Genomic DNA, 20,515 nt, shown 5'->3' with positions numbered 1-20,515 from the left:
AATATTTAAAAAATCTTCTTCTCAAAAACCAGAAGCCCTAGAGCTTAGATATTTGACATGTAGCATTGCCTAGTTGACCTCTACTAAAGTTGTTCAAATTATGACCCGGGGGTCAAAATTGACCCCGCCCTAGGGGTCACTTGACTTTACAACGGAAATCTTCAAAAGTTTTCTAAAAACAAACCAGAAGGCCTAGAGCTTAGATATTTCACATGTAGCATTACCTAGTGGACCTCTACAAAATTTGTTCATATCATGACCCCCTGGGTCAAAATTGACCCCGCCCCAGAGGTCACTTGATTTTACATAGGAAAATCTTCAAAAATTTTCTAAAAATAAACTAGAAGGCGTAGAGACTAGATATTTGACATGTAGCATTGCCTAGTGGACCTCTACAAAATTTGTTCAAACCTTGTCCCCCGGGGTCAAAATTGACTCCGCCCTAGGGGTCACTTGATTTTACATAGGAAAATCTTAAAAAAAAATTCTAAAAATAAACCAGAAGGCCTAGATCTTAGATATTTGACATGTAGCATTGCCTATTAGACTTTTACAAAGTTTATTCAAATCATGACCCCTGGGGTCAAATTGACCCTGCCCCATGGGGTTACTTGATTGTACATAGAAAAATCTTCAAAATTTTCTAAAAATAAACCAGAAGAGCTTAGATATTTGACATGTAGCATTGCCTAGTAGACCTCTACAAAAAGTTTTCAAATCTTGTTTTTAAAGTTACTTAAAGAAAATTTCAACTATATTTTCTCATAATTCTTTTGATTGATTTCTATTATGATCTTTTGACCTTGAAGACTTGTCCTTAAGTGCAATGATAACAGGTGAGCGATATAGGGCCATCATGGCCCTCTTGTTTATCAATTGAAGTATTTTTCTGACAGTCCCACATGAATTTGATTGTTGTCCAATTATAATATACAGACAACAAATCTCAGTACAGTTAAACTTTTATTTTTGGCAGCAGCAATAATGGACGGTCGGCGGGTAAAATGAAAATAAAAGAACTGAAAATGACTTTTATTTTTATTTTGTTTTATCAAAAATTAGGGTCGGCGCTCCCGTAAACCAGAAAAGTAAAAAATGCTGGCCTTATGTTACTATAAATAGCTTATTTTGAAACTTTTTTGTTATTGGCCGTAGGGAAAAACCGAGACCACTTTTCTGTGGTACAACATGGATGGTACCTCCAATTTTAAGGTGTATTTTTACATACCTGTACCTGATAAGGATTTTTTTGTAGACTTTGAATATTTTTTTTGTGGACTTAGATTTGTTTTTTGAAGTTTTCCTATTGTTGTTCCAGTCCTTTGGGGCTACAACAGTCAAGTTCTTAAAATTTTGCTCCCATCCTATGATGTAAGCCTTTGGGCGTATATTGCCCCGCTTGGCGGCGCTCTTGTTATATATGCGCGATCCATGGCAAAGCGTAAACGTATAACGGCCCAAAAACGGATAATTTTAAACAACCTGACATCAGCGTGAAAAATAACGCCGACATTCCCGCGCATTTTATGGAAGTTTACATTGAGGGACAATATGTTCATTTATTAGTTTTTACAAGTTTTATGCTAAAATAGGGCTCTGGCACCAACCAATTCCTCGGGATTCTGCAGATGCTTTAACTCGAAAAAACGTGTTATCCCTACATTGTTGATACTTGTCATTAGAGAAATATCGATACAGAATTTTCAGTCAGTGACAACCTTTCTGTTTTGATATAATATTTTGTTCTACATTTATGAAATTGTGGATTTCAGATCAACCGAGACCAAGCATGTGGTATAACAAAAGGCTGTTTCCCTGCTCCATCAGATTGCACCACAAACTGTGACTATCTAGTTACTTGGAGAGAATCTGGAATTGAGGATGTAGAATTTACACTCCAAAGAAAAACAGCGGAAAATAATTACTGGATTGCTATTGGACTATCAGATGACCCTAAAATGGTTTGTACAAAGAAATCAATTTTTAAGTTGACTACAAAATATATAGAGAGCTATCTTACTTGCCGTAGCATTTGTATCGGCATCCACACCTTAAAGTTTTGATGCACTTTCACTTTATCTTTGTTATTGCTTGATGAATTTGCTTCAGACTTGAAATAGTTATTCCTCATCATCACCCACATCATATGACACAAGGGTCATAACTCTAATACCAATATTTAATTACTTAGAATTCAGGTTTAAGTTTTGGTGCACTTTCACTCTATCTCTGTTATCACTAAATAGCCAGGACCCTGAGTAACAAAAAGTTGCTCCCTTAACGAAATTTAGTGCACAGCAGGTAATACAAAAGATATTGATTATTCCAAGTAGCTTAAACCCTGTATTTTGAGAAACTGTCTATTATTATACAGTACCGAGTTGCAAAATAGATACTTTTCAAGATGGTATCCAATATGGCAGCGATACATTTCTACGCTGTTTGATGTTTTTGCATTGAGATTGCGGGTGTTTGAATTAAGATTTTAAGAATCTGTTTTCACAAACTGATAGTTAAAGACTAAATATTTTCACAGAAAACATTGTAAATGTGTATAACGTATACATTTCACATTTAACTGTCAAATAAAGGAGGAAAATGCATTTGACAGGTAAATTTTTACAAAATGTGATTGATTTTAGCTTTAACAATACATATCATAAACATTTTTAGCTCACCTGTCACGAAGTGACAAGGTGAGCTGTTGTGACCGCTTGATGTCCGTCGTCTGTCAACAATTTCTAAAAAATCTTCTTCTTGAAAACCACTGGGCAGAATTACACCAAACTTCACAGTAATGATCCTTGGGTGGCCCCCTTTTAAAATTGTTCAAAGAATTGAATTCCATGCAGAACTCTGGTTGCCATGGCAACCGAAAGGAAAAACTTTAAAAATCTTCTCGTCCAAAACCACAGGGCCTAGGGCTTTGATATCTCGTGTGTAGCATCATCTAGTGGTCCTCTACCAAAATTGTTCAAATTATCCCCCTAGGGTCAAATATGGCCCCACCCCGGGGGTCACATGGTTTATATAGACTTATATAGGGAAAACTTTGAAAATCTTCTTATCCAAAACCACATGGCCTAGGGCTTTGATATTTGGTATGTAGCATCATCTAGTGGTCCTCTATCAAGATTGTTCAAATTATTCCCCTAGGGTCAAATATGGCCCCGCCCCAGGTGTCACATGGTTTATATAGACTTACATAGGGAAAACTTTAAAAATCTTTTTGTACAAAACCACATGACCTAGGGCTTTGATATTTGGTATGTTGCATCATCTAGTGGTCCTCTACCAAGATTGTTCAAATTATCCCCCTAGGGTCAAATATGGCCCCGCCCCGGGGGTCCCAAGTTTTACATAGACTTAGATAGGAAAAAGCATTAAAAATCTTCTTGTCTGAAACCATACGACCTAGGCTTTTGATATTTGGTATGATGCATTGTCTAGTAGTCCTCTACCAAGAATGTTCAAATTATGCCCCTGGGGTTAAAAGAGGCCCCGCCCTGGGGTCACTTAGTTATTATGTGAGTTATATAGGAAAAATACTTAAAAAATCATCTGATCCTATTTCCAAGACTGTTTAATTATAATTACCTGATGACCCCAAGTGATATGATGTCACTTGACTGTGACCTTGACCTACTGACCTACTTTCTTGTTTTTTAAGATACAGCCTTGAAATTTTGATGACATACACAGTTTTGCACACAAATCGTAAAACTGAATTTCATTGACCATGAATGTGATGATATTTTATCATCAGTTTGACATTTGAAACATGTAGCTCATATTACTCAGGTGAGCGATCCAGGGTCATCATGACCCTCTTGTTCTCATCTATCAGCGGTTCATAATCGACATTGTAGACCTCAAATATGCAAAATTGTGAAAGGTTGGCCTCCTTACTACACCCCACTACCCCCTCGATCCCTCTTTCTCCTGCTCCCTACTTTCTCCAGTTTTGAAATTGCTCCTACTCGAATATAATGTGGTATATATTTCTCAATTAATTAGATGGTATGGATCACTTGTATTTACACTGTCCTGTTACTTTGGAACAATAATTGCTGGTGTTAAACTGTGAGGTTTGGTCGATCATAAACAGCATTACAATTCTCTAGTGGTGTTTTGGAAATTGTTATTTGAGGTGCCCCCATTGTACGCAGAGGGGGGGAGACATATTGTTTTTGCCCTGTCCGTCCGTCTGTACATACGTCACACTTCATTTCCGAGCAATAACTGGAGAACCATTTGACCTAGAACCTTCAAACTTCATAGGGTTGTAGGGCTGCTGGAGTAGATGACCCCTATTGTTTTTGGGGTCACTCCATCAAAGGTCAAGGTCACAGGGGCCTGAACATTGAAAACCATTTCCGATCAATAACTAGAGAACCACTTGACCCAGAATGTTGAAACTTCATAGGATGATTGGTCATGAAGAGTAGATGACCCCTATTGATTTTGGGGTCACTCTGTCAACGGTCAAGGTCACAGGGGTCTGAACATTGAAAACCATTTCCGCTCAATAACTAGAGAACCACTTGACCCAGAATGTTGAAACTCCATAGGATGATTGAACATGCAAAGTAGATGACCCCTGTTGTTTTTGGGGTCACTCTGTCAAAGGTCAAGGTCACAGGGCCTGAACATTGAAAACCATTTCCGATCAATAACTAGAGAACCACTTGACCCAGAATGTTGAAATTTCATAGGATGATTGGTCATGAAGAGTAGATGACCCCTATAGATTTTGGGGTCACTCCGTCAAAGGTCAAGGTCACAGGGGCCTGAACATTGAATTGCCCTGTCCGTCTGTCTGCTGTACGTACGTCACACTTCATTTCCGAGCAATAACTGTAGAACCATTTGACATAGAACCTTCAAACTTCATAGGGTTGTAGGGCTGCTTGAGTAGACGACCCCTATTGTTTTTGGGGTCACTCTGTCAAAGGTCAAGGTCACAGGGGCCTGAACATTGAAAACCATTTCCGATCAATAACTAGAGAACCACTTGACCCAGAATGTTGAAACTTCATAGGATGATTGGTCATGAAGAGTAGATGATCCCTTTTGATCTTGGGATCACTCCGTCAAAGGTCAAGGTGACAGGGGCCTGAACATTAAAAACCATTTCCACTCAATAACTAGAGAACTCCTTGACCCAGAATGTTGAAACTCCATAGGATGATTGTACATGCAAAGTAGATGACCCCTATTGTTTTTGGGGTCACTCTGTCAAAGGTCAAGGTCACAGGGGCCTGAACATTGAAAACCATTTCCGATCAATAACTAGAGAACCACTTGACCCAGAATGTTGAAACTTCATAGGATGATTGGTCATGAAGAGTAGATGACCCCTATTGATTTTGGGGTCACACCGTCAAAGGTCAAGGTCATAGGGGCCTGAACATTGAAAACCATTTCCGATCAATAACTAGAGAACCACTTGACCCAGAATGTTGAAACTTCATAGGGTGATTGGTCATGAAGAGTAGATGATTCCTATTGATTTTGGGGTCACTCCGTCAAAGGTCAAGGTCACAGGGGCCTGAACATAGAAAACCATTTCCGATCAATAACTAGAGAACCACTTGACCCAGAATGTTGAAACTCCATAGGATGATTGTACATGCAAAGTAGATGACCCCTATCGATTTTGGGGTCACTCCGTTAAAGGTCAAGGTCACAGGGGCATGAATATTGAAAACCATTTCCGGTCAGTAACTTGAGAACCACTTGACCCAGAATGTTGAAACTTAATAGGATGATTGGTCATGCAGAGTAGATGACCCCTAACGATTTTAGGGTCACTCTGTTAAAGGTCAAGGTCACAGGGGCCTGAACATGGAGACTATTTCCAATCAATAACTTAAGAAGCTCTCGACCCAGAATGATGAAACTTCATAGGATGATGTTCCTGCAGTGTAAATGACCCCTATTGTTTTTGGGGTCACTCTGTTAAAGGTCAAGGTCACAGGGGCCTGAACATTGATAACCAGTTTCGATCAATAACTTGAGAACCACTTGACCCAGAATGTTGAAACTTCATAGGATGATTGAACATGCAGAGTAGATGACCCCTATTGATTTTGGGGGTCAGTCTATTAAAGGTCAAGGTCACAGTGGCCTGTTCATGTAAAATCATTTTTTGGAAATAACTTGAGAACCACTTGATCTACAATGCTGAATCTTAATAGGATTATTGGACATGCAGAGTAGATGACCCCTATTTATTTTGAGGTCACTTGATCAAAGGTCAAGGTCACAGGAGCCTGAACAATGGCTTGAGAACCACTAGGCCAAAAGTGTTGAAATTTAGCGGGATGACTGGACATGCCAAGTAGATGATCCCTATTGCAGCCAACCATCAGTGTCTCTTTGACTTTCGCTCCTGACCCCTATTGACTTCTTGCCTATAGGACTTTGCATTGGGGGAGACATGCGCTTTTTTACAAAAGCATTTTCTAGTTTGCTTTGTTTGGCTTAGAGCTTAATTGTCTGTAAGTTTTTTGTAGTCTTTTTATTTACACTGTCCTGTTACTTTGGAACATGCTGGTGTTAAACTGTGAGGTTTGGTGCATGATAAACAGCATTACAATTCTCTAGTGGCATTTTGGAAGTTGTTATATGAGGTACCACCATTGTATGCATTTATTTGCTTAGTTGTCTGTAAGTTTTTTGTAGTCTTTTTAACTCACCTGTCACATAGTGACAAGCCAAGCTTTTGTGACCACCTGATGTCCGTCATGCTTCGAGTGTCAACAATTTGTAAAAAAATCTTCTTCAGAACCACTGGGCAGATTTACACCAAACTTCACAGCAATGATCCTTGGGTGATCCCCTTTCAAAATTGCCCAAAGAATTTAATTTCATGCAGAACAGTGGTTGCCATGGCAACCGAAAGGAAAAACTTTGAAAATTTTCTTTTCAGAAACTGTTAGCCAGATTTCAAAAATATTTTATGGAAATGATCTCTAGGTGACCCTCTACCAAAATTGCCTAAGCCATTCTGTTTCGGTAAAAAACAGGCCACCAGGGGGCGGGGCTTATTTTCCCTATATGGCTATATTGTAAATTTCAAAATCTTCTTCAGAACCACTGGGCAGATTTACACTAAACTTCACAGATATGATCCTTGGGTGCCACCCTATCAAAATTGCTCAGAATTGAAATCCATGAAGAAATGGTTAATATAGACTTATATAAGAAAAAAAACTTTTGAAAACCTTCTTGTTCAAATCCACAGGGCCTAGGGCTTTGATATTTGGTATGCATCATCATTAAATAGTCCCCTACAAAGTTTGTTCAAATTATCCCCCTAGGGTCAAATATGGCCCGCCCCAGGGGTCACATGGTTAATATAGACTTATATAGGGAAAAACTTTGAAAATCTTCTTGTCCAAAACCGCAGGGCCTAAGGCTTTGATATTTGGTATGTAGCATCATCTTTTGGTCCTTTACCAAGTCTGTTCAACTTATCCCCTTAGGGTCAAATATTGCCCCGTCCAGGCCCGGGTCACATGGTTTAAATAGACTTGTAAAGGAAAAAACTTTGTCTGAAACCACAAGACATAGGCCTTCGATGTTTTGTATGTAGCATGACCATATGGTCCTCTGCCAAGAGTTTTCAAATTATTACCCTGGGGTGAAAAAAGGGCCCTTCCCTGGGGGTCCATAATTTTACATATATATAGGAAAACTTTAAAAATCTTCTTGTCTGAAACTGGAAGGCATATGTTTTTGATATTTGGTATGTTGCATTGGTTAGTGGTCCTCTATACCAAGATTATTCAAATTATGCCCTTTAGTTGAAAAGAGGCCCCATCCAGGGTGTCCCAAGTTTTACATAGACTTATATAGGAAAAAAATTAAAAAATCTTTTGTCTGAAAGTTCAAGGCATAGGCCTTTGATATTTGGTATGTATCATTGCCTAGTTGATTTCTAACAAGATTGTTTGAACTATGCCCCTGGGGTGAAAAGAGGCCCTGCCCCGACCTACTTTCTTGTTTTTTAAGAAACAGCCTTGAAATTTGGGTGACATGTACAGTTTTGCATACTGATCTTAAAACTGACTTTCCATGACCATGAATATAACTTACTGACCTACTTTTTAGCTCGACTATTCGAAGAATAGGTAAGCTATCCTACTCGCCCCGGCGTCGGCGTGAGCGTCACACAAATGTTAAAGTTTGCGTACCACCCCAAATATTTTCAAAGTCCATTGAGATATTGCTTTCATATTTTGCATACTTGTTTACCATCATCACCCCAGTCTGTAAAAAGGAGGAGGCAACTCTATCAAGCATTTTGACTGAATTATGGCCCCTTTTCGACTTAGAATAAATGTTAAAGTTTGCGACTACCACCCCAAATATTTTCAAAGTCCATTGAGATATTGCTTTCATATTTTGCATACTTGTTTACCATCATGACCCCAGTCGGTAAAGAGGAGGAGGCAACTCTGTCAAGCATTTTGACTGAATTATGGCCCCTTTTCGACTTAGAATTAATGTTAAAGTTTGCGTACCACCCCAAATATTTTCAAAGTCCATTGAGATATTGCTTTCATATTTTGCATACTTGTTTACCATCATCACCCCAGTCGGTAAAAAGGAGGAGGCAACTCTGTCAAGCATTTTGACTGAATTATGGCCCCTTTTCGACTTAGAATAAATGTTAAATTTTGCGTACCAACCCAAATATTTTCAAAGTCCATTGAGATATTGCTTTCATATTTTTCATACTTGTTTACCATCATCACCCCAGTCTGTAAAAAGGAGGAGGCAACTCTATCAAGCATTTTGACTGAATTATGGCCCCTTTTTGACTTAGAATATGCTTATTGTAATGTTAAAGTTTTACTCATTGCTTATATTATACTATCAAGCACTGAGAATAGTTGAGCGCGCTGTCCACTGACAGCTCTTGTTTAATATTTTAGCATCAGTTTGACATTTGATACATGTAGCTCATATTACTCAGGTGAGCAATCCAGGGACATTATGACTCTCGTGTTATTTTTGTGATTATGTTAAAAGTGTACACATTATAAATACACTGCTGTGGGGTTTTGATTGGGTGTTTGTGTGTGTGTGTGTGGGGGGGGGGTGGGGGGTGGCGGTTCTGCGCTTAAACTTTTTCACTGTTTTTTCATTTATTCTGTTTTAAAAGGCAATGGTTATTTTAGATAGTCTAGATATGTTCTGGCCATGCAATGACCACTTTAAAAAGTATTTATTGTTTTAGTAGTCATTAGTAAACACGTAATATAATTCATACAAGAAGTAAGATATGTGTCATATTTCCAGCTTTTCATTTAGGACTTCTATAAAGTGTTATCTTGTATAGTAGTGACATGATTATATTTGTTTGTATGTATACTTATCAATTTATATTTGTTCGCAAGATATATTTTTGCATAGCTGCTCATGAACAAATTGAGGGTGAATGCGTAAGAAGTCTGAGTGCTTTTTAACTCGACTATTCATAGAATAGTAGAGCTATTGGACTCGCCCGTGTGTCCGCGTCAGCTGAGTGTGTCCCGATTTGGTTAAGGTTTTGTATGTAAGCTGGTATCTCAGTAACCACTTGTGGGAACGGATCGAAACATCACACACTTATTCACTGTGATAAACTGACTTACATTGCACAGGTTTCATAACTCAATTTAGCTTTTTTACAAAATTATGCCCCTTTTTTGACTTAGAAATTTTTGGTTAAGGTTTTGTATGTAAGCTGGTATCCCAGTAACCACTTGTTGGAATGGATTGAAACTTCACACACTTATTCACTGTGATAAACTGACTTACATTGCACAGGTTCCATAAGCCTATTTTGTTTGTTTACAAAATTATGCCCCTTTTTTGACTTAGAAATGTTTGGTTAAGGTTTTGTATGTAAGCTGGTATCTCAGTACTCACTAATGGGAATGGAAACTTCACACATTTGTTCACTGTCATGATCTGACATGCACTAAGCAGGTCCCATAACCCTACTTTTTTTTTTTTTTTTTTTTTTTTTTTGCTTTTTGAGCTTAGTTTTGTGATCACCCTTCGTCCATCCATCGTCCTGTCTTCCGTCCATCGTCCTTTCACAATTTCTTGTGAACACGATAGAGATCACAGTTTGTAGTCAATTTTAATCAAACTTGCACACAACTTGTATTGGCATAATATCTTGGTTCCTTTCATAAATTGGCCAGATCCCATCATGGGTTCCAGAGTTATGGCCCCTTAAAGGGCCAAAATTTGCCAGTTTTGGCTTGTGAACACGATAATGATCACATTTTGCAATCAGCTTTAATAAAACTAACACAACTTGTGTTGGCATAATATCTCGGTTCCTTTCCAAAACTGGCCAGATCCCATCATTGGTTCAAGAGTTATGGCCCCTTTAAGGGCCAAAATTTGCTTTTTTTTTGCTTGTGAACACGATAGAGACCACATTTTGCAATCAACTTTAATCAAACTTGCACACAACTTGTATTGGCATAATATCTCAGTTCCTTTCGAAAACTGGCCAGATCCCATCATGGGTTCCAGAGTTATGGCCCCTTAAAGGGCAAACATTTGCCATTTTGGCTTTTGCAGCCATATAGAGACTTCATTTATGGTTTGATTTGATACACACTTCCAAAATATCTTCAACAACATTAAATCTTGGATTCCATGTCAAATCAGATCCAATTGTAGGTTCTGGAGTTATTTGTTATCTGATTACCTCCCCTGATTTTAATCAAAATGGATTTATATCAGTGAGTCCTAAGGACTCATTTGAAATTTCATTATTGTCATTAGTTGGACTGAGACAATCAGGGTAGATAACTATGGACTAATTTTATATCAAATTACCTCCCTTTGTTTCAGATTAAAATGGGTGTATCTCAGTAACCAATGAAGATTCTGATTTGAAATTTCATTTATGCTATCAGATGGACTCGGACAATCAGGATAGATAACTTTTGACTGAATTTATGACAAATTACCTCCCTTTATTCTATGTAAATGAATATACCTCAGCAGCATCTAATGAGATTGGTTATAAATGTTATTTATGTCTTCCAGGGTAAGGAATAGTCATGCTAGTACAAAAATGCAGCATTTGAGCCTAGGACCCACAATCTTGGTTTGGAGATTGGCCCTGACTAGTGATCCATAGGTCAAAAGGGACTGTTACAAGAAAATATTTATCCTGATGATATTTAATGTGTATGCCTATGTGATCTATGTCAAAACTTGATCTTATCATTAAGAGCAATGGTACTCAGGTGAGCGATATAGGGCCATGATGACCCTCATGTATTAATATGCTCTTAGATATCTTGAAATTCGTATTCATCACTAAAAATTAAAAGAAAGAACCACTGAAAAGCTGTTTTAAGTGTTTGACGCTGCCTTAGACAGCTCCGAAACCGGCAATACCCTATTATGTCGACAACGATATACACCTGTACACGTATGAATATGACTATTTTTCCATTTTAAAGTTAGCTTTTTCAGCACCGTTCAGAATGTTGATATGCAGTCATGATCACCATCATGATCACCTGTCAAGCTAAGCAATACAAGGTTTTTAGCTCGACTTTTCGAAGAAAAAGTAGAGCTATTGCACTCGCCCGGGCGTCGGCGTCGCCATTGGTTAAAGTTTTTGATAAAGTCAAATATCTCTGTTACTATCAAAGCTATTGACTTGAAACTTAAAATAGTTATTTACTATCAAAGTCTACACCAGGAGAAACAATCCCCATAACTCTGATTTGAATTTTGACAGAATTATGCCCCTTTTTTATTTAGAATTTTTGGTTAAAGTTTTTGATAAAGTCAAATATCTCTGTTACAATCAAAGCTATTGACTTGAAACTTAAAATACTTATTTACCATCAAAGTCTCCACCAGAAGAAACAATCCCCATAACTCCGATTTGAATTTTGACAGAATTATGCCCCTTTTTAACTTAGATTTTTTTTTTATTTTTGATAAAGGCAAATATCTCTGTTACTATTAAAGCTTTTGACTTAAACTCAAAATAGTTATATACAATCAAAGTCTGCACCAAGAGACACAATTCCCATAACTCTGGTTTGAATTTTGACAGAATTATGCCCCTTTTTAACTTAGAATGTTTCGTTAAAGTTTTTGATAAAGTCAAATATCTCTGTTACTATCAAAGCTTTTGACTTGAAACTTAAAATACTTATTTACCATCAAAGTCTACACCAGGAGAAACAATATCCATAACTCTGATTTGAATTTTGACAGAATTATGCCCCTTTTTAACTTAGAATATTTTGCTAAAAGTCAAATATCTCTGTTACTGTTAAAGCTTTTGTTATAAACAATTTATTTTTTACAATACCCCGCCCGCTTAGCTCAGTAGGTAAGAGCGTTGATAAACGACATTGTGTCTGAAATCATTAGTCCTCCACCTCTGATTCATGTGGGGAAGTTGGCAGTTACTTGCAGAGAACAGGTTTGTACTGGTACAGAATCCAGGAACACTGGTTAGGTTAACTGCCCGCCGTTACATGACTGAAATACGTTGAAAAACGGCGTTAAACCCAAAACATTAACAAACAAACAAACAAAAGCTTTTGACTTGAAACTCAAAATAGTTATTTACTATCAAAGTCTTCACCAGGAGACACAATTCCCATAACTCTGTTTGAATTTTGACAGAGTTATGTCCCTTTTTAACTTAGAATTTTTTTTACTGGCAAAGCTCTAATTCAGAGTCAAGCGCTGAGAAAAGTCGAGCGCGCTGTCATACGGACAGCTCTTTTTGTAAAAACCAGTCAGCTTACTGTTTATCATGCTAATATTCAACATAACTTAGACTCGAAGATTTTAGAAGTAAATATACTGGTATACCACCAGCCAGTTAAGAAAATAAGGAAACAACATAAAATCTTATTGAAATACCGACTCAGCGAGACGGGGCTGAATAATGGAAAGTGTGACATCCCTCAAGCTTATTCTAATGCATAGTCCGGACAGATATTAAGGTTTAACATGCAAAGAACTGGTTTAATGTCCCCAATGGTGTTTTTGCCACTGACAATTCCAAAGCGGTATACTGCTGTAGAGATTGGTTTTGTGAGGCAGTGTTTTTGGAATGTTGCTATTCCTACTGGGCCTTAAGCCTTGTTTTCACGCTGACTGACCTATTTAATAGCCATATATAAGAAACACATTTTAACCAACAATTTACTTTTTTTCAATAAGACGCATTGTTTTATGTTAAAGAAACTATGATTTGCGAGTAGCTCTACATCTGGAATGCACAATACATAGAAAACGAGCACCAATTTTTAAGTCCATTTACACAACGCCTTAAAGATCAGTAACTTCAAGAATGTAATTCATTGATAAACAATAGCTCTAAACTGTTGCTATATAGAAATTTCAAAAATGTCATTGCACATGAAAAGTTTCTTAACTGTGTGACAACCTGTAAATATAGAACTGCACTGCTAAGCTAAAAACATCATCACATGATTTTAGAAATAGAAAAAGAGAGGTACAGCAATATAGAAAGAGATAAAAAAATATGTAAGTTATGTCAGCTGGAGGTTGAAACTGAATTTCACATTGTATTAATGTGTCCTGATTTACTGCATATAAGAGAACAATATATACCAAGTTAATTCTATGTTAATACTTCTATAAAGAAATTTAATATAATGATGCTTTCTCGCAATGTTACTCTTTTAAGGACAGGAAGTTATCAAGATACTGTTATAATGCTAAGTTCAATGAAAGAAGGCATTTATTAGGAAGTAGAAATATAGATGCTGCTGTGATATGATATTTGATACATTGATTACTTTAAAAGAACTTCTATAATTATGTCTCCCACCACACAGTGGTGTGGGAGACATATTAATTTACTCAAGTCTGTGTGCCTGTGTGTCTGTCTGTCACAAAGCTTGTCTGCACTCTAAGTCAAACATTTCTCATCCTATCTTCACCAGACTTGAACAAAATGTGTTTGACTATAAGACCTTGGCCAAGTTCGATAACTAGCCAAATCGGTCCAGGCATATTGGAGTTACGGCCCTTGAATTAACAAAAATCGGCTTTGTTACTCTTGTCCGCACTCTAAGTTGAACATTTCTCATCCGATCTTCACCAAACTTGAACAGAATGTGTTTGACCATGAGACCTCGGCCAAGTTCGATAACTAGCCAAATCGGTTCAGGCATTTTGGAGTTACGGCCCTTGAATTACCGGAAAATTGGCCTTTTTACTTGCGTCTGCACTCTAAGTCGAACATTTCTCATCCTATCTTCACCAAACTTGAACAAAATGTGTTTGACCATAAGACCTCAGCCATTTCCGATAACTAGCCAAATCAGTTCAGGCATTTTGGAGTTACGGCCCTTGAATTACCGAAAAATCAGCCTTTTTGCTCTTGTCCACACTCTAAGTCGAACATTCCTCATCCGATCTTCACCAAATTTGAACAAAATGTGTTTGACCATAAGATCTCGAACAAGTTCGAAAAAGAGCCAAATGGATCCAGGCATTTTGGAGTTTTGGCCCATGAATTGTAGTGAGTAAACAGTATATAAAGACCGACCTGCTATTTAGATGATTCAGGCAGTTGTGGGAGACATTCGCTTTTCTCAAAAGCAGCTCTAGTTTATACATTGATTACAAAAGATGTGTGTTTATATCGTTGTTATCACATTCATGCATTAAGTACGCTTAATTGTACCATTGCCATACAATCTGCTATCACTGGCAGAATAAGAGTATCCTTATAGAAGACACAGAAGGAAGTAAAAGAAAATGTCTTTATAAATTGAATTGTTACACCACTGTCACATTGAATAAAAGCAAGAAAAAAGGATTTTACCTAAAGTAAAATACGTATTGCGTATAGACTTAAGTACTGATATCATCTGCATAAGTTAAATACGGTGTTGAAAAGGGAATGATTTAGCGTTTAGGAAATTGTAAAATTAGTTCTTTTCACATTCATGTTGTTGCATATATATGATTCATGCCTATATAAAACTGATAAATTAACAAAATTATCATGCCAACCTTTTAAAATGGATATTTACAAGTTATTCAACAATTAAATGTAATATTATACAACATATCCATCAATATTTTATTCTATATAAATATTTAGTCATTTGACAATTCATTTGTGCAAAAATAGTTTTCAATTCAGGGTTTAGAAACCTGCAGTCCTAATGCAAAGACATCAACCCCCATAAAGATGAATCGCCACCATAGGAGGGATGATCAATAATTACGTAGACTGCCTCTATATCTTTAATAGTATAAGACATGCATTAATAAAAAATAAATCAATAGAAACGTCTTTCTATCCTCTACTACGTCTGTAAATATAAAAAATATCTGTCTATCCTACATCAAGTGACGGAGACTTGAAGACACATACTACAGCGCTGCCGGCCCACGTCATGATCTGTTTGATGACGTCACCTATCCTGAAGGTGCTCGAGATATGTCTGGTGTGATCACACTTCTTCTAAAAGTATGCACCGGAACATTGTAAACAGCGTTCATGTCTCTATGGCCATTGGTTGAAAATGATTTCCCGATAGTACTCTGCCGGATAATGACCTATCAATGCATTTGCAGCTGTCTGTAGCTTCTGTATATTTTCAAATCGGCGACCTTTGAGGTGGGACTTCAACTCCGGGAAAATAGCACATGCACCTGCAAATATATGTACATTGGGTACTAGTTTCAGAATAATAAAATATAATTTTATGATTTTGAAAATGATAAAAATAACTGCTTGCAGTTTCCTAACTTTTAAGGGACAATTAATATCATTTTAGTGTTCATCACAATAATTTGCAGCAATTTGAATATTCCTCCATCCAATATTACAATTATACTTCTGTATATTAAATATCAAAGAGAAGTGAATACTGCTAAATACCTTCCACATGTTTAATTTGGTGGTCAGAATGCTGTGTGCGGTTCCATAGCAGACATTGGCAGCCTCTGACAGCTCCCGTACAGTCATTCTGCAGTCTGCTTTCAGTTTGTCTTCTATTGACGTCACGGCTGACGGTCCAGTTGTTCGAAACTTTAACAGTTGATTAAGCTAACAGTCGATTAACTTTTAAAGTAATATTTCAACATTTTAGAAAACTTAGACAAGCATAAGTATGACTTCAGGATTATGAACACTAAAACGTCTTTACAGTAAAATTAGAACATGATAGTGTTTCCCACCAAGACTAGTACAGTCGAGACTGTTTTAAGAGACCGACTTTGGGAAGCAGCGAAAAAGGTCACATATGACAGGGAGTCTCTTAAAACAGTCTCACTTAACAGGATGACGCTGGTTTCATATATTTTTCCAATTAAAGTACATATATATATAGTGAATATCGGATACTTATATATTGGCCTCTTTTATGGTAGGAGTGGAAAATGATTACATACTATTTCTTTAATTGCACATTGATAAAATATAAATTTCAAATAATTTGCATCATTCGTTAGGGCTGTCATCGATAGAAACGATATCGATGTATCAACGATATTTTTTTGTCGATTGATTATCGATTCCCATTTTCAAAAATCGATATTTTACAGAGAAAAAAACTATCCAGATAAACACTCAGACCCTCAAAAACAATTAAAATCACAAAATTGTAAATTTGGATAAATGCAAAAGAGAAGTGAAGTAAAAATGAAAGATTTTATTAATTTTTATTTATTTCTTTTATTTCATAAATACGATTTATATAACACAATCAAACAGTAATATGAAAAGTAGGCAATAAAACTAAAAATAGCATTTACAGGAAGGTATATATATAGTATGCATATGGACAAATAGGTTGTTAATCTAACATAATAATCGACATATCGATGTATCGTCGATATTTGTCTTCTGATATATCGGTATCGTTGATATGCCTAAGACCCAATCAATGACAGCCCTATCATTCGTATGACGTTGATAAAACAAATTTAAGCTCATGATCTGGCAAGAAAATAAAGGGGAGCAGTAAAATATAGATGTTCCATTTGAACTATTTACACACTGAGGTTTATGATATTTATATTTTTGTGTACTAATTGTTCATTGACATTTATTCGATTATTGATTGCATCTTTAATCTGTGTTTACTTCGTCGTTTCCTGTTAATTACCGCCATATTTTTGTTTCATCAGGAATAAAGTTAATTTATGCACCGACTGCGAATTCTTCAGCGACTTTATATGCTGGTTTTCCCTAATCGAGCAATTCAAGTGCCTTAACACGCTGTTCTAATGTCAAAACAGTTCTTTTTTATGTTTTTCATCAGCCATTTTATGTAAACAAATAAGTTCTTGTCTCAAACAACTTCATGCAAGATAAAGAACGGTAACTCTATCGTGTAAAATCTTGCGAGGGAGCGTCTCAAAGTCGCTGAAAACAGTCTAAATATCGATTCGGGAGCTTGATTTCATAGTCGCTTGTTGCGTAAGGCAGGGGGTTGCTTAATTCAGACTCTTTTAATAGTAAATTGCGTCCGGAGCATAAAATAGGGTCACATATGACAGGGAGTCGCTAAATTCAGGGGGTCGTTAAGGCAGTCTCGACTGTATTTTGAATCAAAATTTAACAGACGATTAGTTTAATAGTCTGTTTAAGTTTTGAACAACTGGGCGCTGATTGTTGACTTCCGTCCACGACCTGCATCATCTTCAAGGGACAGTCGGCCATCAGAAAAGTGTCAAAACCTCTTGAATACAAGTACAGGGCAAACGCAGTTTTCTCCCCGTGTCTGCTTTAGTGGCTTATACGTTTCCGATGGTGTTTTGCCTATTTCTTTGCAAAATTTAATGTTTGCACGAATTTCCAAACGTTCTTGTGACGACTATTCATAGCATGCATGACTGTCATAGAACAGAAGTTGTTTATTAGTCCCCTGGTTGAAAACCAGTTTCGGGGACTATAGGAATGCACTTTTCCGTCATTCCGTCCGTCCATCAATCCGTCCGTCCGCAATTTCGTGTCTGGTCCATAACTCTGTCATCCATGAAGGGAATTTAATATTTGGCACAAATGTTCCCCATGATGAGATGACGTGTCATGCGCAAAACCCGGACCCCTAGCTCAAAGGTCAAGGTCACAATTGAAGGTCAAAGGTCAACAGGGCTTTTTTCCTGTCCGGTCCATAACTCTCCCATCCATGAAGAGATTTTAATATTACTTGGCACAAATGTTCCCCATGAGGAGACGACGTGTCATGCGCAAAACCTGGACCCCTAGCTTAAAGGTCAAGGTCACAATTGGAGGTCAAAGGTCAACAGGGCTTTTTTCCTGTCCGGTCCACATCTCTCCCATCCTTGAAGGGATTTTAGTATGACTTGGCACAAATGTTCCCCATGATGAGATGATGTGTCTTGCGCAAATCCCGGACCCCTAGCTCAAAGGTCAAGGTCACAATTGGAGGTCAAAGGTCAACAGGGCTTTTTTCCTGTCCGGTCCATAACTCTCCCATCCATGAAGAGATTTTAATATTACTTGGCACAAATGTTCCCCATGAGGAGACGACGTGTCATGCGCAAAACCTGGACCCCTAGCTTAAAGGTCAAGGTCACAATTGGAGGTCAAAGGTCAACAAGGCTTTTTTCCTGTCCGGTCCATAACTCTCCCATCTATGAAGGGATTTTAATATTACTTGGCACAAATGTACCTCATAATAAGACGATGTGTCATGCACAACTTTCAGACCCCTACCTCAAAGGTCAAGGTCACACTTAGCAGTCAAATGTTAACATAGCATGAACAGGGTCTGTTTCGTGTCCAGTCCATAACTCTGACATTCATTAAGGGATTTTAATATCACTTAGCACAAGTGTTCCCCATGATGAGACGACGTGTCATGCGCAAATCCCGGGCCCCTAGCTCAGAGGTCAAGGTCACAATTGGAGGTCAAAGGTCAACAGAGTTTTTTTCCTGTCCCGTCCATAACTCTGCCATCCATGAAGGGATTTTAATATTACTTGGCACAAATGTTCCCCATGATGAGACAACATGTCATGCGCAAAGCCCAGACCCTTAGCTCAAAGGTCAAGGTCACAATTGGAGGTCAAAGGTCAATAAGGTTTTTTCCCTGTCCGATCCAGAACTCTGTCATCCATCAAGGGATTACAATATTACTTGGCGTAAATGTTTCCCATGATGAGACGACGTGTCATTCGCAACACCCAGTACCCTAGCTTAAAGGTCAAGGTCACACTTTGAGATCAAAGGTCAAGAGGATTTTTTTCCTGTCCGGTCTATAACTTTGTCATGCAAAGCAGGATTTAGATATCAGTTGGCACAAATATTCCCCTGGATGAGACAACATGTCGTGCGCAAGAACCAGGTCCCTAGGTCTAAGGTCAAGGTCATATTTAGAGGTCAAAGGTCAAATTCAAGAATGACATTGTACGGAACATTTCTTCTTCATGCATGGAGGGATTTTGATGTAACTTGGACCAAATGTTCACCACCATGAGGCACCCTTGTTTTTAGAATTACGTCCCTTTGTTTTACTATAAATGGATTTTATTGTAACTTTTTTATTACTGGCGGTAGAGAAAAATCGAGACCACTTTTCTGTGATACAGCATGCATGTTACATCCAGTTTTGTAGGTGTATTTTGACCTATCTCTACCTGGTAAAGAGTTTCTTGTGGACTTATATAGATTTTTTTTTTTGTTTTTTTGTTTTTTTTTAAAAATTAATTTCCCTTTGTAATTACTATAAATAACTTACATGATAACATTTTTATAATCAGCCAAAAAAATTCAATATGAAAACAACTGTGGGTTTTTATATATGCACATTTTAATCCAAGTGTGTTGTTATAACATATTGTATATGTAGTACAATATTGTTTATACATCATTGACAGATATCAGTTCATTATGTTATACTGCAGTAGAGAAAATTAGGTGCCTTCCAGTAGGGGACTTTGTATTGCATGGCAATATTTCATTCACTTGTTTCACAATGCAATGGATGATTGACGTCATATTTTCAGATATCGTCGCACAAAAGTCGTCAAACAGAATCGCGGATTTTTTTAGAATTTCTGCGGCTGAAATTTATTATCCCCTGACGAAAGTCGGAGGGATATAGTTTTGGCGTTGTCCGTCCGTCCGTCCGTCCGGAGCCATATCTAGTAAAATGGTTGGGAATATTTATTTAAAACTTCATATACATGTTCACCACTATGAGTTCTTGCGGCCCGTCAAGTTTCAGTCAGATTGCCCAAGTAACACCAGAGTTATGGCCCTTAGAAGTTTCTAGTGTTAACTATATAGGGTACTATAAATATGGCAATTTCTGCATCATAACTTTTGATATATTTGACCTTGAACTATGAAACTTTAACAGATATTAGAGCACTATAATGTGGTTGTGCACACACAATTTCGTTTGGATTTCTTTTGTAACTACAGAGTTATTGCCCTTTAATTGTCTAAAAATCCACATATTTGTAAATATCAAACTTGCCATTTGGCAGAATT

At 37.3% G+C, this 20,515-nt stretch overlaps 1 protein-coding gene across 1 annotated transcript in view; it reads left to right on the top strand.

Annotated features, from left to right (window-relative positions):
• The window catches only part of LOC123535601 (uncharacterized), a 251,998-nt gene that overhangs the window by 38,622 nt on the left and 192,861 nt on the right, over nt 1–20,515 (top strand). Inside the window, exon 5 of the mRNA XM_045318314.2 lies at nt 1,773–1,961. Within this exon, the coding sequence (XP_045174249.2) occupies nt 1,773–1,961 (189 nt within the window). The remainder of the gene's footprint in view (nt 1–1,772; nt 1,962–20,515) is intronic.

The sequence above is a fragment of the Mercenaria mercenaria genome, chromosome 17 (genome assembly GCF_021730395.1).
Source record: "Mercenaria mercenaria strain notata chromosome 17, MADL_Memer_1, whole genome shotgun sequence".
Classification (NCBI taxonomy): domain Eukaryota; kingdom Metazoa; phylum Mollusca; class Bivalvia; order Venerida; family Veneridae; genus Mercenaria; species Mercenaria mercenaria.
Note: the sequence above shows the minus strand (reverse complement) of the source record. Positions and strands in the feature narration are given on the sequence as shown.